A 21,081-nucleotide genomic window follows, 5' to 3' on the forward strand; every position below is an offset into this window, starting at 1 on the left:
GAGGACCTAATGTCCCCACAAGTATAGCAATAGCAGTATATGATGAGCGTGTGTGTTGATTGTTTTTAGTCTCCAGGAGGAAAACGGCTGATAAATGAGAAAGAGTGAAGGAGCGTGGAGATGTAGAAGTGCAGTGTGTGTGTGTTTGTGTGTGTGATGAAGTGATGATGATGATGTTGATGATGATGATGATGATGATGAAGCTGCTGCTGGTGAATGTGTGTGTGTGTGTGTGTAGGAGAGTTCATCCGTGCGCTGTACGAGTCTGAGGAGAACTGTGAGATTGACCCGATGCGAACGCCTCCGTCAGTGCTGGCCGATCATCAGGCTAACCTGCGCATGTGCTGTGAGCTAGCGCTCTGCAAGATCATCAACTCTCACTGGTCAGTGCACAACAAACAACACTCAGCATGACCTGATGACCACAGGGTTTACTGCTGAACTGAAGAATCTTCAAGCATTTATTTTAAACCTGTTTACAGTGGTTTGTTGGGTATTTGCATGATATTTCTGATAAATCACCGCTGCGCCGATTAACAGATCAGCTAATGTCATGTTGTTTAACTGGACGAGGCTTCAGTGATTATCCTCTGTAGATCAGGGTGTCTGAGGGGTTGTAAAATTTAGTAAATGAAGTTAGCCTGAATTAAGGGCATTAAACAGTGTTATCGTCATCTGATGAGGTATGACTGTACATTCCCCAGACCACTTTATCAGCTGATGTTCATTAGTGTTCAGTGCTGGCCTGTATGCTGAGGTGTGTGTGGATCTGTTTATATGTTGAGAGCAGGACCTGAGCGATATCCTGTGAGGTGTGTGTGGATCTGTTTATATGTTGAGAGCAGGACCTGAGCGATATCCTGTGAGGTGGTGTGGGAGCTTGGCAACAGAGTCGCGACGTCAACACACCAGGGCTGTGCTCCATAAGCTCTCGACCTGTAATCTATGTGACCTCCTAATATATTTGGAAGCATTTGTGCGACAGCATATGATCAGATTTCTCCAATAGACATGCTGATCTGCTCTGCCCCGCCGCTATATTGGTTATATAAGCAGTCAATCACTCAGGGCTCTCCGCTGTCAGATGACGGAGCTTCTGTGACCACTGGAAATGCAAAAAGTACACAAGTTAATGGCGCTGATGACAGCGATCCTGTGGTGACTGTTGATCCGCCAGCTGAAATCAGCCCAGTGTTTTCAGTGAAATCCGCTAAATGTAAACTCGAACACTGTGCACATCATCGCCAGAGACGCTCGCCTTTACTCTGCCGCTCATGACTGAACAGTGTTGCGCTGCTGGTCATCGGGAGAATCCTGCTCCGCCTGCTCATATATCGGCTCAGCTGACTCGCCTGCTTTATTCCACTGAGACATGTAAATCAGCGCATAGCGAGACTGAGCACTTACACAAACCCAAACCTTAAACAGTGCAGAAGGGAGCCTCTTCTTCCTTTCCTCAATCAGTTTTTGCTTGAGATGTTTATTGTTCCTCTGTTTAGTTTCTGATGACTGCTCTGCAGCTTTCAGATCTGGATTGCAGGATTTAGTTTGTTTTTGTAGCAGAAATATTACTTATTAAATTGACGTGCGTATAAAAACACCAGTGCTAAATCTATATTTCCTACTGCTGAACTGTTCTTAGAAGAGCGGCTATTGACATTGATGACATATATGACATCGATTAAAAAGCATGGACAAAGGAGGATGAATCCCTCCGCTTTACTTAAACCTTCATGTTCTCTGCAATGTTACTCCATTTGGAAAGATATTTCAGTTTCGTCGTGCTGCTATTAAATATTGTTTTTAAAAAGGTAGTAAAAGATATTAAATTCAACTGCAGAAGTTCTGTCTATACCCTGTAGAGTGAAAGAGTCCAGGAAGCATCAGTACAGTAGATCTGTGTTCTCAGAGCGTTGAGCTGCATTAGTCCAGCAGGGGGAGCTCAAACCCTGACATTCCCTCAGTTCAGGAGAGCAGGCAGCTGAGAACAGCACTCATTTAACAAGTCTGAATATTTATGAACGCTGGGCTTCATCTGACATGAGCACACTCAACTTTAACTAATAATCAGTAAACACACGTGTTGCAGTGAAGCGATCGATTATTTATTTACACAGAGATCAATAGATCATCAACAGAGAAATAGAAGTGTTCTCCTGGTGCATTATGGGATGTGTGTGTGTGTGTGTGTGTGTGCAGCGTGTTTCCCCGTGAGCTGAAGGAGGTGTTTGCGTCGTGGCGTGTGCGCTGTGCTGAGCGCGGACGAGAGGACATCGCCGACCGCCTCATCAGCTCCTCGCTCTTCCTGCGCTTCCTGTGTCCGGCGATCATGTCCCCGTCCCTCTTCAACCTGACGCAGGAGTATCCCTCCGAGCGCACCTCTCGAACCCTCACGCTCATCGCCAAGGTGGTGCAGAGCCTGGCCAGCTTTTCAAAGTCAGTCACTAGAGTCCACCGTCATTCAGCCGCGCCGATCACAGCTCTGACCGCCACTCATCATATTGGCCACGCCCACTGTCTGACCTGTCACTCATCACATAGGCCACGCCCACGGTCTGACTCACCACTCATCATATAGGCCACACCCACTGTCTGACCTGTCACTTTTCACATAGGCCACGGCCACTGTGTGACCCGTCAGGCATCACATAGGCCACACCCACGGTATGACCCGTTATTCATCACATAGGCCACACCCACTGTCTGACCCACCACTAATCACATGAGACTCAGGCCAAGCCCACTGACTGACCAGATTAATTATCACGTGACACTTAGGCCACACCCACTGTCTGACCTGCCACTCATCGCATGACACTCAGGCCACGCCTATTATGTGACCAAAATTATTATCACATGACACTCGGGCAACGCCCACAGTCTGACCTGCCACTCATCACATGATACTGAGGCCACGCCTACTATCTGACCAGATTAATTATCACATGACACTGGCCACACCCACAGTATGACCTGTCACTCACATGACACTCAGGCTGCGCCCACTGTCTGACACACCTTTCCTTACATGACACTCAGGCCACACCCACTGTCTGACCCACCACTCATCACATGACACTAAGGCCACACCCACTGTCTGACCTGCTACTCATTACATGACACTAAGGCCACACCCACTGTTTGACCCGCCACTCATCTCATGACTCTCAGGCCACACCCACTGTCTGACCCACCACTCATCACATGACACTAAGACCACACCTATTGTCTGACCCACTACTCATCACATGACACTAAGGCCACACCCACTGTCTGACCCACCACTCATCACATGACACTCAGATACGCCCACTGTTTGACCCGCCACTCATCTCATGACACTCAGACACGCACACTGTTTGACCCGCCACTCATCTCATGACACTCAGACACGCCCACTGTTTGACCCGCCACTTATCTCATGACACTCAGGCCACACCCACTGTCTGACCCGTCACTCATCACTAGCACTCTGGCCACACCCACTGTCTGATCCTTCACTCATCAAATTGCACTCAGGCCACACCCACTGCCTGACTCGCCACGCATCACTTGACACTAAGGCCACACCCATTCTCCAACCCACCAATCATCACATGAAAGTGAGACACACCTGTCAATCATCATCACAGACACGCCCACTCTCATTTCCATATGTATTTAGGTGTCGCACCAGTGACTCTTCCTGTGTCTGTGATGAACTGTTGAGCTTCATTATCCTCTTTATTTTTCATCTGTCATTTTTTTATGTGTTTATTTGTTAATATTTGTTTATTTTTCTTTTGTTTTAAAATAAATATGTAGTTTTAATAGAGTTTTACTTCTTTATTTATTCACTACGGACTAATTTAAGTTAGGTGTGTGTAACTTAAGTCTTATTTCAGTGTGTGTGTATCGTGTGTGTTTGTCAGCTGTGTGTGTTTGTGTTGCTGTAGTTGTTAAAGGGATAGTTCACCCAGAAACTCAAGATGTAAGAGGCAGGAGTCAAGATGTGCGGGAGTAAATCACCAGGACGTTTTCAGTTAGGGGTGTACTGTCACTTTAATGTGTGTGTGTGTGTGTGTGTGTGTGTGTGTTTATATCTCAGGGTTCCTCTGTCTTGTGTTGTCTTTTTTGTTTAGAGTTATCTTCAGTCTGTTGACTCGTCACTTATCATCTTTCTTTCTGTCTGTCTGTCGCCCGTCACTCTCTCCCTCTATCCATCTGTCCTGTCTCTCTCTCTCTCTCTTTCTCTGTCTCTATTTTTCTCACACACACACTCTTTCTTTTACACACTCTTTTTCTATCATCTCTCGCTTCCCTTTACACACAAACTTGCTTTTTTCTCTCTCTCTTTCACACACACACACACTCTCTCTCTCTGCCTCTGTCTCTCTCCCACACTGCGGTGTGTGTGTGTGTGTGTGTGTGCGCGTGCTCTGGGCAGGTTCAGTGGGAAGGAGGACTATCTGGGCTTCATGAATGAGTTTCTGGAGATGGAGTGGGGCTCCATGCAGCAGTTCCTCTACGAGATCTCCAATCTGGAGTGTGTGAGTAACGCCGGGGCGTTCGAGGGCTACATCGACCTGGGCCGCGAGCTCTCCATCCTGCACAGTCTGCTGTGGGAGGTCATGGCCCAGCTCAGCAAGGTGCGAACGCTGCAGATCTGCTGTGTATTCTGTTGTTGTGATGAATTGTGGAAGCTTTTACCACAGTATAGAGTATTATCACAATATTGACCAAAACTAGGGGTGTCGAATCCATGTGTGTCAGCTGTTTGGACAGAGCTGTGTGTAGTATAGTGTTCATACACATACTGGAGTGATAGAAACACAATAAGTCTCCTGTTGATAAAAAATGGTCCGAATCCTAGAGATTTTGAGGGCCACTGCAGCGTAGTGTAGGGGTGCGGTTTGCCCGCCCACAGAACGGATTGACAGGACCGTATTAACACATCTACAGAACAGGATTTGCAAAGAAACTGGGGTTTAAAGACTGCTACCCTCACAGAAACCGGCCACTGACCCAGCCAGTGCACTTCTTGCTGTGAGACGACAGCACTACCCACTTTGCCACCGCGCCGCCCTTTATGACATATTCATTCATTCATTCATTCATTTTCTTTTCGGCTTAGTCCCTTTATTAATCCAGGGTCGCCACAGTGGAACGAACCGCCAACTATTCCAGCATGTTTTTACACAGTGGACAATTTAGTCTAGACAATCCCCCTATACCCCATATCTTTGGACTGTGAGGGAAACCGGAGCACCCGGAGGAACACAGGGAGAACATGCAAACTCCACACAGAAACACCAACTGACCCAGCCGAGGCTCGAACCAGTGACCTTCTTGCTGTGAGGCGACAGCACTACCCTCTCCGCCACCACATCGACATATATGACATATATTTACCTATAATAAATCTTTCTTTATTGAATTGATCATGCTTGTTGATATTATGCAGATGTCCTGTCCTGCAGAATCATCTCAGACCATCTGAAATGCTAATACTATGCTTGTGTGTGTAGGATGCGATCCTGAAGCTGGGTCCTCTGCCGCGGCTGCTGAACGACATCAGTGTGGCCCTGCGTAACCCTCAGCTGCACAGACAGGCCAGCCACCAGCCACCCGAGCGACACCTGAGCCGGCCTGCGTTCAGCAGACTCGCCACCAATGACTTCCAGAGCCTCATGATGAGAGACCTCAACAGGTCTGTGTGTCTGTCTGTCTGTCTGTCTGTCTGTCTGTCTGTCTGTTCTGTTCTGTTAGGGCTGCACTGAATTTTCAGCTTGAACAGCTGAAGGTATGAGCTGAAATAGGGCTTCATCAAGCTGCTCTTGCACAGCACAGGCCATTGTAATGAATGGGTTTCATAGCGCAGTGTGTTCCGCGTCCGGTGTGAAAGCCCAGTCACTATGCAGGGATGATGATTAAATGTTAACTGTTGGACAAAACTTGCCTAGCATGTGTAGTATGCTAGTTCCTGCTGTTGGCAATATTGCTGTTGTGTTGTCATGGCAACAAAATTTCAATTGTCTTACAGAACGACTTATATATTATTGGATGTAATTATTACAGAGCATTATTGGTTTCGGTTTTTGTTCAAGTGTGTCCAGAATTGTTGGTTTCGGTCCAGAATGATCACTTCTGTGCATCTCTAATTTGGTCAAGTGAACTACTGAGTGTGGCGGTGGATTGATCAGACCGATGCTCATGCACATGTGTGTGTGTGTGTGTGTGCAGCTCCATAGACATCTCTCGACTGCCGTCTCCTACAGCCGGTCTGTCCGGCAGCGGTGTTCTCTCTCACCCGGGCATGGCTGCGTTCTCAGAGCGAGATCCCCGCGGCAACAAAGACGTCTTCTATGTGACCCGCCCACCTCTCGCACGCTCAAGCCCCGCCTACTGCACCAGCAGCTCTGACATCACTGAGCCAGACCCCAAGGTGCACACACACACACACACACACAGACACACATTCATACATATTCTCGCACTCACTCTCACACACACACATGCAGACATGCACTCAACACACACACACACACACACACACATGTTGTGTTTTCGTGTCTTATGGGGACTCGCCACAGCATAATGATGTTTCTGCAGTACAGACTGTATAGCCAGTCCTCTCAACCCCTGAGTGTGTGGTTACAGTGTGTGTGTTTCTCCTCAGGTACTCAGCGTCAATAAGAGTGTGTCTATGATGGACCTGCAGGACTCGCGCATCAACAGCGTGTCTAACCTGCACTCAGTGAATGATCTGCTGAACTCGTCTCAGGGTTCTCTGGCTGGGTTCGGTCCGCTCGGCGGTGCCCCCCTCAGGGCTGGAGGACGCGTGTCTGCGGGCTCGGGCGGCTCAAGCATGTCTGGCGGTCTGCGTTTGACCACAGACTCTCTGTCGCAGCAGCAACAGCAGGCCGCCGCCGCCATGCACGTGCCGCTGTCCTTCCAGAACCCTCTGTTCCACCTAGCATCAGATGGGCCGCAGTATCACACACCTCCACACGGGCCCACTGCTGTACCGCCACCGCTGCTGCTGGCGCCCGAGCCAGAGAACGGGCATGTGGGTTTCGGCGTTCCCACATTCGCCCACAGTGGGTTCTCCCGCAGTGAAGATCTGTCAGCGCTGCGGACGCAGAACAGTCTGGTGCAGCCCAACATCGTGCACTCGCACAGCTACAGCGACGACTTCACACGACACAACCAGGCCGACTACGCCCGCAGACAGCTGTCTCTGCAGGTGCAGGTAAACTGACACACACACAAACACACACAGATAAAGTCAGAATTATTCAACCTCCTATTAAATATGAATTCTTTTATATTTTCCCCCAATTTTCTTCAACACATTTCCTACTATTAATATATCCTACTTCAATACTATTCCTATTAATACCTCAGGAGAATCTCCAGCAGCAGGTGCTGATGGGAATGACCCCGCAGACGGCCACGGGCACCGGCACTCCTGCTTCTCTGGCCACACCTCCCACCACCATTCATCCTGTCCGTCAGGCCTCCATGGCTCCGCCCCCTCCTCAACGCGCGAAGCCTCAGCCCGCCCACCAGCTGTCCGTCAGCTCGGCTGTAAACTCCACCCCCCCTAAGACCCGCCCACAGAGCGGCAACCTCCTCCAATCGCCTGAGTCTAGTTTTGGAGGGAGGCAGTTGACAAGGCAGCAGCTGTCAGTCAAGGACAGCCCCGCCCCCGGGTTGCCGCATCAGTCCAGCAATGCGTCGGAGAATCCCGCTCCTCAGAGCGCAGCCAATGAGAGCACAGAGAATACGCCGACCAACCAATCAGCAAAAAACACACAGCAGAGCAACCAACAACACCTGCTCAAGCCATCCGGGAACAAACAGGTACTCACACACACACACATTTGAAAACACACAATCAGACTTACGCATACACTGTCAGATTCAAACACACATGCATATTCACACACACTCTGACTTGAACAGACACACCCATACATTACCACCTATATTCTGCAGATGTGTGTGTGTGTTGTGCTGATGTTGTGTGTGTGTGTCTCAGGGCTCTAAGTCTCCCTCCACCCTGAACCCCACCTCTGCAGCCTCCGAGCGCACCGTGGCCTGGGTCTCCAACATGCCACATCTGTCTGCAGACATCGAGAGTCTGCGCGTGGACAGAGAGGAGTTCAAACTCAAGGAGCACTCCAAGAGCATGGACGAGTCCCGCCTGGACCGGGTCAGTGCTGCACACACACAAACACACACACACACGCTTTATTTTTCTAGGTCAAATGGTTCAAGTTATAACAGTTTAAATGTTGCATATTTGGTCTGCTGGTGGCGCTATAGATTTAGTTCCAGACATTTAAAATATAGCAACAACTATTGTGATAACTAACGACAACTATAGCAATAACTATAACAGTAACTATAGCAACAACTAGAGTGATAACTATAACAGTAACTATAGCAACAACTAGAGTGATAACTATAACAGTAACTATAGCAACAAATAAAGTGATAAATAACGACAACTTTAGCTATAACTATAACAGTAACTATAGCGATAACTAACAACTATAGTGATAATTAACAACAACTATAGCAATAACTAACAGTAACTATAGCGATAACTATAGTGATAACTAACGACAACTATACCAATAACTTTAACAGTAACTATAGCAAAAAACTAGCGATAACTAACGACAACTATAGCAATAACTATAACAGTAACTATAGCAACAACTATAGTGATAACTAACGACAACTATAGCAACTATAACAGTAACTATAGCAACAACTATAGTGATAACTAACGACAACTATAGCAATAACTATAACAGTAACTATAGCAACAACTATAGTGATAACTAACGACAACTATAGCAATAACTATAACAGTAACTATAGCAACAACTATAGTGATAACTAACGACAACTATAGCAATAACTATAACAGTAACTATAGCAACAACTATAGTGATAACTAACGACAACTATAGCAATAACTATAACAGTAACTATAGCAACAACTATAGTGATAACTAACGACAACTATAGCAACTATAACAGTAACTATAGCAACAACTATAGTGATAACTAACGACAACTATAGCAATAACTATAACAGTAACTATAGCAACAACTATAGTGATAACTAACGACAACTATAGCAATAACTATAACAGTAACTATAGCAACAACTATAGTGATAACTAACGACAACTATAGCAATAACTACAACCGTAACCATAGCAACAACTATAGTGATAACTAACGACAACTATAGCAATAACTATAACAGTAACTATAGCAACAACTATAGTGATAACTAACGACAACTGTAACAATAACTATAACAGTAACTATAGCAACAACTATAGTGATAACTAACGACAACTATAGCAATAACTATAACAGTAACTATAGCAACAACTATAGTGATAACTAACGACAAGTATAGCAATAACTCTAACAGTAACTATAGCAACAACTATAGCGATAACTATAACAGTAACTATAGCAACAACTATAGCGATAACTAACAGTAACTATAGCGATAACTAACAGTAACTATAGCGATAACTAACAGTAACTATAGCGATAACTATAGTGATAACTAACAGTAACTACACTGTTAGACCTTACCAGGCTTTTTTACAGTAGAACACTGGCAACACTGTTGCCAGCTACTCACTGTAAAAGTTTGGTTACAGTAAGTAACTGGCAACAGTGTTGCCAGTTAATTACTGAAACTGAACCATTACAGTGAGTGGCTGGCAACAGTGTTGCCAGTTGTTTACTGAAACCGAACCATTGCAGTGAGTAGCTGGCAACAGTGTTGCCAGTTAATTACTGTAATAGAGCAGCAGTGGTAACTAACTGGAAACTGTGTACAGTTAATTACTGTACTGTATTGTTACAACTCACAGCATTATACTGCATACACAATAGTATGTCAAGGTGTTACTAAAATTAATTAGTATTCTTACCTGTTATTAATTCTTTAAATTAATTAAGTTGTAAATTCTGACAAATTTATTTTATTGTTTTGGCAGCAAACAAATATAAAACAGAAAATGTATAACAAAATTAAGAAATCAGCAGATATAAATATCATCATACATATTACTGAGAGCCACAGGTCTGCACAGCAAGGCTGCAGTCAAACTAACGTTTAAGCAAAATTCTGTCATACGGCACTGCGAAAAGGAGTGGGATTAAACAAAATATTTAGAGATTGAAAAAGCAAACAACTGGTCCATAATTTCTGTTCAGACAGGTCATGGTTTGATCTTTGATTAGTCTCAACCAATCACATGATGTGATTTCGCAGTTCAGAGTTCTCCAAGCTTGAACTTTCCAATGCTGCAAACTGTAAAATTTGTTGCATGAGCATGCATTCCAGGTCTGCAGCATTTACATGCGTATGAATGGAAGTCTAAAGGGAGAGAAGTGCAGTGTGACTGGGACTTTAAGCTGTAACTCTAATTAAACACACCTGATAAAACTAATTAAGGCTCGTTAGAAATCTACAGGTAATGTTGAAGCAGGGTGGGAACTAAACTCTGCTGCCCTGCAGTTCTCCAGTAACTTGGAGTTTGACCCCCATGGTATATAGCAGGGGTGCTTAATCCTGTTCCTGGAGATCTACGTTCCTGCAGATTTCAGTTGATGCCCTTAAACACACCTGCCTGTAATTATCACGTGGTGTTCAGGTCCTAATTAATTGGTTTAGGTGTGTTTGATATGGATAGCAACTGAACTCTGCAGGAAGGTAGAGGAACAGGATTAAGCACCCCTGGTATATAGCATACTTTTAAAGCAACTGCTAACATTTATCACAATCACATATCCAATAAACACACACACAAAGTGCTGCAGTGAAATGTGTTACTCTCTCCTCAATGCTGACCATGCAAAAAAAAAAAAAAAAAAAAAAACTGAACAGCAAAAAACACAAAATAATTATTTAAAATTTTAAAGTTTTAAATAATTAAAAGCTCTTTCAAATCTCAAAAAGTTTAAAATAATTATGGAAAACAAAAATAAAGTTGGCAACACCGAAAAACCAAAGGATCCAATCTTTTATTGTTATAGTTATCTCATGACAACAAACTTTTTTATTGTTTCTAATATAAATTCATAGATGGAAACACAGCTCTGAAAAATACTTAGCAACAAACTCACAACCTGGGACCGGACAGGGGAGCTTTTGTGTGTGTATGGCTATGTGTATCATGTTTTTGTGATTTCCTGTGATGATGTGCACGTTACCTTACTGAGATGATGGAATTTAATTTTGGCTTAGTTGCCAGAAAGATACATACAACTGTTAGCATCTGTACATTATGGCAGTATGCAATATCCAATAAATACATATACTTAAAGAAAAGTAATGTAAGAAGTTATGAGGAGAGGCTAACTAGCTAACAATGTAGCTTTCAAGTACACAGTTCAAGATAACAACAATATAACTTAAAACACAGCCTTATTTTATAAACCCTCAAAAACATTTGAACACATTTTACTTACTCATTTAAGATTCTTATTTAAAGCCTAAAACATATCAGACTCAACATCTGAATTGATAGACAGAGAATAGAGCCCACTCAGCAGTAAACAAATCAAACACCTGGCTCTCTTAAAGGGCCAGCATTTTCTGAAAACTCTTTCTAACACCTTTGTGTTTAAAATAAGACGGACAGCCTGTGGGAGTGTGTAGTGATGCCTAAATCATTGTTTTTTACAGTTATTTACTGCACAATCTACTGAGTAACAGTGCAGTTATACTAATTAAACACACCTGATCAAACTAAATCTAAAGGTAGTGTGTTGAAGCAGGGCTGGAACTAAATTCTACTAGGCCGTGGCCTTCAGGAGTTTGACACCCCTGGTACATAGCATATTTTCAAAGCAACTGCCTACATTTATCACATTTATGCACATATCGTTTAATAAAAACAATAAAAATATACAATAATATAAACTTCATCCAAAGAAAAAAATAAATAAATAAATAATCTGATTCTCTTGTCGTTCCAAATCTGTAGTAAAAATAATAAAAAACACAACAAATATCATGATTTATACATTTATTTAGGAAAACCTTTATACTGTTAATGGCACTTTTACTTGCCAGTTTTCCAAACAAATTCATTGAGTCTCTGCAAAAATGTATGTGCGTGTTGTTTAAGATATATATATTTTTTTAATAACACATTTTTACTAGTTATTTTAAAATATAAAATCTTAACTATATGTCAAACTAGGCAATTAAATTAGATTAATTATAGAAAAAGTAAACAAAGTTATAAAAATTATTGTGACAATTTCTTTGCTCTGTGTGAATATTTTTGACTTTAAATGCATTTCGTCCATATCTTACACTTACCTTTTAATAAGCTCTGTGGCATTGGTTGACTCCTGATACTCAATGTTAAAAACATAAAAGGAACCAAAGAAAACACAGAGATAAAATAAATATAAAATAGCAACATAAAGCATCAGAGTAGATGAGGCAGTAATGGTTGAACAGTAATTTACCATTTATTATCACAGTAAATATCTGTAATGGTACATAGAGTAAATTACTGTAATTTATTCTTTGCACTACAGAATTTCATACAAATCCTGCTCCTTTTACAGTAAAATACTGTTCCTTTTCATTACAGCTAAACACTGGCTATTTTACAGTTATTTACTGCATAATCTACAGTAAGGGTTAACAGTGTATAGCGATAACTAACATTAACTATAGCGATAACTAACAGTAACTATAGCGATAACTAACAGTAACTATAGCGATAACTATAGTGATAACTAACGACTATCACTATAGTAAGTATAGCAATAACTATAACAGTAACTATAGCAACAACTATAGCGATAACTATGACAGTAACTATAGCAATAACTAAAACAGTAACTATAGCAACAAATATAGCGATAACTATGACAGTAACTATAGCAATAACTATAATATTTTGCATAATCACTCTGCAGGTGCGTGAGTACGAGGAGGAGATCAACTCCCTGAAGGAGCGTCTGATGATGTCCCACCGTAAGCTGGAGGAGTACGAGCGACGGCTACACTCGCAGGAGCAGCAGACCAGCAAGATTCTGCTGCAGTACCAGAGCCGGCTGGACGACAGCGAGAGGCGCCTGCGGCAGCAGCAGGTGGAGAAGGACTCGCAGATCAAGGGCATCATCAACAGGTCAGACGCGTGACCCCGCGCCACACCCCAGCCTCACAGCAGCAGAGCATTCTGGGAATGTGTGTGTGTGTGTTGCAGGTTGATGGCGGTAGAGGATGAGCTGAGGGGAAGTGGAATGCCTGACCTCAAAACCAGAATATTCACAGAACAGGTCTGTCTGTCCCACACACCAGCAGACTCTCAGCTGCTCCTCAACTCATCACTCATCTCTCATGCCTGTGTACATAGCTGAGGTATCTGTAGTGATGACGACCGCATGGTTACTATAGTGATGACTATAGTGATAACCATAACATGGATACAATAGGGGCCATTAGCATCTTCTAGCCACAACTAAAGCATTAACTATAACAGTAACTATAGCAACAACTATAATATATGATAACAACAACTATAGCAATAACAATAACAGTAACTATACCAACAACTATAGCGATAACTAACGACAACTTTAGCAATAACAATAACAGTAACTATACCAACAACTATAGCGATAACTAACGACAACTTTAGCAATAACAATAACAGTAACTATAGCGATAACTAACGACAACTATAGCAATAACTATAACAGTAAATATAGCAATAACTATAACAGTAACTATAGCAACAACTATAGTGATAACAAACGACAACTATAGCAATAACTATAACAGTAAAAATAGCAATAACTATTACAGTAACTATAGCAACAACTATAGTGATAACTAACGACAACTATAGCAATAACTATAACAGTAAATATAGCAATAATTATTACAGTAACTATAGCAACAACTATAGTGATAACTAACGACAACTATAGCAATAACTATAACAGTAAATATAGCAATAACTATAACAGTAACTATAGCAACAACTATAGTGATAACTAACGACAACTATAGCAATAACTATAACAGTAACTATACCAACAACTATAGTGATAACTAACGACAACTATAGCAATAACTATAACAGTAAATATAGCAATAACTATAACAGTAACTATAGCAACAACTATAGTGATAACAAACGACAACTATAGCAATAACTATAACAGTAACTATAGCAACAACTATAGCGATAACTAACGACAACTATAGCAATAACTATAACAGTAAATATAGCAATAACTATAACAGTAACTATAGCAACAACTATAGTGATAACTAACGACAACTATAGCAATAACTATAACAGTAAATATAGCAATAACTATAACAGTAACTATAGCAACAACTATAGTGATAACAAACGACAACTATAGCAATAACTATAACAGTAAAAATAGCAATAACTATTACAGTAACTATAGCAACAACTATAGTGATAACTAACGACAACTATAGCAATAACTATAACAGTAAATATAGCAATAATTATTACAGTAACTATAGCAACAACTATAGTGATAACTAACGACAACTATAGCAATAACTATAACAGTAAATATAGCAATAACTATTACAGTAACTATAGCAACAACTATAGTGATAACTAACGACAACTATAGCAATAACTATAACAGTAAATATAGCAATAATTATTACAGTAACTATAGCAACAACTATAGTGATAACTAACGACAACTATAGCAATAACTATAACAGTAAATATAGCAATAACTATTACAGTAGATATAGCAACAACTATAGTGATAACTAACGACAACTATAGCAATAACTATAACCGTAACTATACCAACAACTATAGTGATAACTAACGACAACTATAGCAATAACTATAACAGTAAATATAGCAATAACTATAACAGTAACTATAGCAACAACTATAGTGATAACTAACGACAACTATAGCAATAACTATAACAGTAAATATAGCAATAACTATTACAGTAACTATAGCAACAACTATAGCGATAACTAACGACAACTATAGCAATAACTATAACAGTAACTGTAGCGATAACTATAGTGATAACTATAACAATATTTGTTGCTATAAATATAACAGTAACTATAACGATAACTATGTCTGTTTCTATGGAGAAAACTACAACAGTTCATACTGCGATAACAATCACAACTGTAACAACTACAGCACTAACAGTAACTATAACTACATAACTTTATCTGTATGTATAGTGATAACTATAAGTTGACGATATCGGCTGCGATAACTATAATAGTTTCTATGGCATTAATTATAACTATAACATCAGCTATCGTAACAGTAAGTGTAGCAAAATCTGTAACGATAATTATAGCAATAACAGTAACTAGCAATAACTATATTTGTAGCTGTAGCAATAACTATAATAGTAACTATAGCAATAATGGTAAGGGTAGCAAGAGCTATTCCTACAGTTGTTATTATAGTTATCACCATATCATCTGTTATCTTGATCATTACAGTTAGTGCTAGCTGTTGCAATAATTACTGTAATAGATATTGCTAGTTACTGTTATAGGTGTAGTTGTTATAGTTACTATAGAGTAACTACTATAGAGATAGCTAGAACAGTAGCGAGTGTAATTATTTACAGTATTTATAGTAATAACTATCACAAATATCTCAGTAACTAGCAATACATGGAACAGTAACTACTGTAATAACTATAACTGAAACTATAGTAGTAACTAGTGAAAACGGAACTGATAACTACAACAGGAACTATGGCAATAAACTGATGTATAATTATCAGTAAATGTAACGATAACTATTACAGTAACTATGGTGATTATCTATAGTTATAACTATAAAGGTAAATGTAGCAATATCTACAACAGTTACTATAGCAACAGCTAGAACACTAACTATGAATAACTAAAACAGTGAATATAGTAATAATTGACAGTGTTTATAGCAAGTTATTACAGCAATAACTATATTATACTGTGACTTATGGTGATCATACTATCCATAACTGCACTGGTAAATATTTTGATCACTATAATGGGAACATTAAACCAGTGCTAACCACTACTGTTATAGGAACTATAATAACCACACCATCCACAGCAGCGGATGATAACCTCTGTGACAGTTTCTCTTCAAAGCAGGATGGACTCTGATTGGCTGTCATTGTTTTAATCATTGGCCGTGTGACTGAAGCTGTTTCTGATGATATGACTGTTATCACTCCACTGTGGGATTATTAAAGCAGAGACTGTGATGTAAAATACTGTATAATGTTGTGATGAACTGAAGACGCTCTGTGTGTGTACTTGTTTCTGTGGTTTACGGGGACAGAAATGTGTATAATGACTTGAGCATGATCTAGTTGTGCTCTATTAAGATGGTTTATGAGGACATGGGTTGTGTCCTTGTAATTCATAATGTCTAGAATCATGCTAGCGTGTTTTGTTGACATAAATCATTTTCCTATAGGTTTGCTGTGAGGTTTGGTTTATGGGGAGGGCCATATAACACTCTAAAATACTAGGCTGAGTCCTCTTAAACCATATAAACAAGTATGTGTGTCTGATGAATCAGTGATAGTTGCATGTCCAGCGCTGGCTTCTGATTGGCTGGCAGTCACAGCACAGAAAGCCTGTGATTGGATGATGGACAATGACATAATAAGATCTGTCCTCTTATCTGTTTTCCCTCATCTCATCATGTTGTTATTATTACTGGTCATCATAATTCTGTCATCATTTATTCACGTCTTTCTGCACGTCATGCTGTTCTGTCTATCACATGTGCATTTAAGGGGATGGTTCATGCAAAAAATGAATATTTAAATATATATATATTTTACTGTCCCACAACTATAGCGATAACTGTAAGTGTAACTATAGCAACAAATTTAATATATAATAACGACAACTATAGCAATTACTATAACAGTAACTATAGCAACAACTATAGCGATAACTAACGACAACTATAGCAATAACTATAACCGTAACCATAGCAACAACTATAGCGATAACTGTAAGTGTAACTATAGCAACAAATTTAATATATAATAACGACAACTATAGCAATTACTATAACAGTAACTATAGCAACAACTATAGTGATAACTAACGACAACTATAGCAATAACTATAACCGTAACCATAGCAACAACTATAGCGATAACTATTACCGTAACCATAGCAACAACTATAGTGATAAATAACAACAACTATAGCATTAACTGTAACTTTAACTATAGTAATGACTAACGACAACTATAGCAATAACTATAACCGTAACCATAGCAACAACTATAGTGATAACTAACGACAACTATAGCAATAACTACAACCGTAACCATAGCAACAACTATAGCGATAACCATAGCGATAACTATAACCGTAACCATAGCAACAACTATAGTGATAAATAACAACAACTATAGCATTAACTGTAACTGTAACTATAGTAATAACTAACGACAACTTAAGCAATAACTATAACCATAACCATAGCAACAACTATAGTGATAACTAACGACAACTATAGCAATAACTATAACAGTAGCTATAGCTACAAATGGTTATAAACCTTTATAAGTTGGCTGAACACTACAGAAGATATTTAGAAGAATGTTGAAAACCTGTATCCATTGACTTCCCTTTGTTTTTCTTTCTATGGAGATCAATGGTTACCAGTTTTTAGCATTCTTTAGAATGTCTTCTTTAGTGTTTAAAAGAGTAAAGAGAAGTGCGTATAAGTAAATAATAATAGATGTCCGTGTGAACTACCCCTTTAATGATCCGCTTTCAGTCTCTGCTGAATACCGCGGTGAAGCGAGTCTTTACTGAATCTCTCGGTGATTTGCGTCTCTCTCTCTCTCTTCTGTTTCTCTCGCAGCCGATTTATGGTGCCCACTCTGGAACATGATTGGCCCCTGCAGGACTAGAGGACATGTGGCTGAACCTCCACCCAGGAATGTCTGATGATTGGCTGAGAGAGAAGAGAGAGGCGGAGCCAGAGCTGGATGACCAACTTTAACTCTACACACTCTCTCTCTTTCTTTCTCTTTCTCTCACACACACACATTATGAGAGTATATATATGTATATGTAACTGATATATAAATATATATTCCTCAGATGTGTCTCTCTCTCTCTCTTTCTCTCTTTCTTCTCAATTTTTGAGCCAAATGGACGACAATCAGCATCTTTGAGGCCGAAACAATCACACTGATAGCACAAAGAAAACCCCGGAGGACAGACTGACGGAGAGGGAGAGAGAGAGGTGTGTGTGTGTGTGTGTGTTTCTTTATGATGCTCTCCTTCTCTTCCCATTATCCTCTCTCTCTCTCTCTCTCTCTCTCTCTCTCTCTACTGCAGGAGTGTGTTTGTGTACGTGTGTGTGTGTGTGAGTGTGTTTTTGAGCAGTTGCAGCCTCAACTTCCTAATAATGACTCAATAACGAATCTCGTGTTTTTCAAATCATGTTTTGAGGAGCTTTGATTCTCTCTGAGCCAATCAGACGCTCAGAATCCCGCAGGGGGCGGGGCCTCCTCCTGCTCTCCGTGCCTACAGAGCTGATTGAGAACAGGACACTCGAACTTCTGGAGGGTGTGTGTGTGTGTGTGTGTGTGTGTGTGTTTGGAGGACTCCAGCTCTTCATGTCATGATAATCAGTGGTCTGCTGAAGCTCTTCTCAGATTATAGTGAGCCGCTAAACCCATCGTCACACACTCGCTCTGTTTCCATCCACATATTATTATGCACATTCTGGATTATTGCATAAAATCAATGCTTACTGGAAACATCAGGATGTGCAAACATGATGAAAATACACCTAAAAACCTGATGCACAGGACAAACGCATTATTCCATTAGAGAAAACACATTTATTGAGTAAAGCCTGCGCTTCATCAGTCTGTGTGCTGTGATTGACAGATGCTGATCAGATATGTGTGTGTGTGAGGGTCTTTGCGTCATTAATGTTGGTCTGCAGATATAAATGTGTGTGTGAGGGTCTTTGCGTCATTAATGTTGGTCTGCAGATGTAAATGTGTGTGTGAGGGTCTTTGCGTCATTAATGTTGGTCTGCAGATATAAATGTGTGTGTGAGGGTCTTTGTGTCAGTAATGTTGGTCTGCAGATGTAAATGTGTGTGTGAGGGTCTTTGCGTCATTAATGTTGGTCTGCAGATATAAATGTGTGTGTGAGGGTCTTTGCGTCATTAATGTTGGTCTGCAGATGTAAATGTGTGTGTGAGGGTCTTTGCGTCATTAATGTTGGTCTGCAGATATAAATGTGTGTGTGAGGGTCTTTGCGTCATTAATGTTGGTCTGCAGATGTAAATGTGTGTGTGAGGGTCTTTGCGTCATTAATGTTGGTCTGCAGATATAAATGTGTGTGTGAGGGTCTTTGTGTCATTAATGTTGGTCTGCAGATGTAAATGTGTGTGTGAGGGTCTTTGCGTCATTAATGTTGGTCTGCAGATGTAAATGTGTGTGTGAGGGTCTTTGCGTCATTAATGTTGGTCTGCAGATATAAGTGTGTGTTTGAGGGTCTTTGTGTCATTAATGTTGGTCTGCAGATGTAAATGTGTGTGTGAGGGTCTTTGTGTCATTAATGTTGGTCTGCAGATATAAGTGTGTGTTTGAGGGTCTTTGTGTCATTAATGTTGGTCTGCAGATATAAATGTGTGTGTGAGGGTCTTTGCATCATTAATGTCGGTCTGCAGATATAAATGTGTGTGTGAGGGTCTTTACATCATTAATGTTGGTCTGCAGATATAAATGTGTGTGTGAGGGTCTTTGCGTCAATAATGTTGGTCTGCAGATATAAATGTGTGTGTGAGGGTCTCTACATCATTAATGTAGGTCTGCAGATATAAATGTGTGTGTGAGGGTCTCTACATCATTAATGTCGGTCTGCAGATATAAATGTGTGTGTGAGGGTCTTTGTGTCATTAATGTCGGTCTGCAGATATAAATGTGTGTGTGAGGGTCTTTACATCATTAATGTTGGTCTGCAGATATAAATGTGTGTGTGAGGGTCTTTGTGTCATTAATGTCGGTCTGCAGATATAAATGTGTGTGTGAGGGTCTTTACATCATTAATGTTGGTCTGCAGATGTAAATGTGTGTGTGAGGGTCTTTACATCATTAATGTTGGTCTGCAGATATAAATGTGTGTGTGAGGGTCTTTGTGTCATTAATGTCGGTCTGCAGATATAAATGTGTGTGTGAGGGTCTTTACATCATTAATGTTGGTCTGCAGATATAAATGTGTGTGTGAGGGTCTTTGTGTCATTAATGTCGGTCTGCAGATATAAATGTGTGTGTGAGGGTCTTTACATCATTAATGTTGGTCTGCAGATGTAAATGTGTGTGTGAGGGTCTTTGTGACATTAATGTTGGTCTGCAGATGTAAATGTGTGTGTGAGGGTCTCTACATCATTAATGTTGGTCTGCAGATGTAAATGTGTGTGTGAGGGTCTCTACATCATTAATGTTGGTCTGCAGATATAAATGTGTGTGTGAGGGTCTTTACAGTAATGTTGGTCTGCAGATATAAGTGTGTGTGTGTGTGTGTGTGTGTGTGTGTGTGTGTGTGTGAGGGTCTTCACATCAATAATGTTGGTCTGCAGATATAAATGTGTATGTGAGGGTCTTTACATTAATGTTGGTCTGCAGATATAAATGTGTGTGTGAGGGTGTTTGCGTCAGTAATGTTGGTCTGCAGATATAAATGTGTGTGTGTGAGGGTGTTTGCGTCAGTAATGTTGGTCTGCAGATCTCGAGTGTGTCAGATGTGAGATGTTGTTGTGCTGATTGTTAAAGGCCTCAGTTATCCATCAGTTCGTCATCACAGTGCTTCAGTATTCTTCTTCTTCTATTATTATTCCCTCCAGAACTGTCTTGAGCATCTGTCGAGAGGGTGCTCGCTGCAGAGCCATTTGAGGAGAGCTGAGCTCCAGCGAGGGGGAGCATGAGCTCTCGCTCCTCCTCCTGTAAGCTGTTTTAATGCGTACACCAACCCCACCCCTAACCCTACCC

At 40.8% G+C, this 21,081-nt stretch overlaps 1 protein-coding gene across 8 annotated transcripts in view; it reads left to right on the forward strand.

Moving 5' to 3' along the window:
• The window catches only part of syngap1a (synaptic Ras GTPase activating protein 1a), a 59,430-nt gene extending 39,056 nt beyond the window's left edge, over window positions 1-20,374 (forward strand). For 5 of the 8 annotated variants that reach the window (XM_087295145.2, XM_087295146.2, XM_087295151.2 and 2 more), the window contains 11 exons: window positions 239-383; window positions 2,200-2,436; window positions 4,427-4,628; window positions 5,508-5,689; window positions 6,223-6,424; window positions 6,659-7,231; window positions 7,387-7,845; window positions 8,024-8,197; window positions 12,970-13,181; window positions 13,260-13,332; window positions 17,931-19,189. In XM_087295145.2, coding sequence (XP_087151271.2) covers window positions 239-383; window positions 2,200-2,436; window positions 4,427-4,628; window positions 5,508-5,689; window positions 6,223-6,424; window positions 6,659-7,231; window positions 7,387-7,845; window positions 8,024-8,197; window positions 12,970-13,181; window positions 13,260-13,332; window positions 17,931-17,960 — 2,489 coding nt within the window. In that variant the 3' untranslated portion in view covers window positions 17,961-19,189. Of the gene's footprint in view, window positions 1-238; window positions 384-2,199; window positions 2,437-4,426; window positions 4,629-5,507; window positions 5,690-6,222; window positions 6,425-6,658; window positions 7,232-7,386; window positions 7,846-8,023; window positions 8,198-12,969; window positions 13,182-13,259; window positions 13,333-17,930 lie in introns of those variants that run through there. The other 3 variants (XM_087295147.2, XM_087295148.2, XM_087295152.2) reach the window with 2 other exon arrangements.
• Window positions 20,375-21,081: the final 707 nt, after the last annotated feature.

This window comes from Danio rerio, chromosome 19, assembly GCF_052040795.2.
Source record: "Danio rerio strain M-AB ecotype USA chromosome 19, GRCz13ab, whole genome shotgun sequence".
Lineage (NCBI taxonomy): Eukaryota > Metazoa > Chordata > Actinopteri > Cypriniformes > Danionidae > Danio > Danio rerio.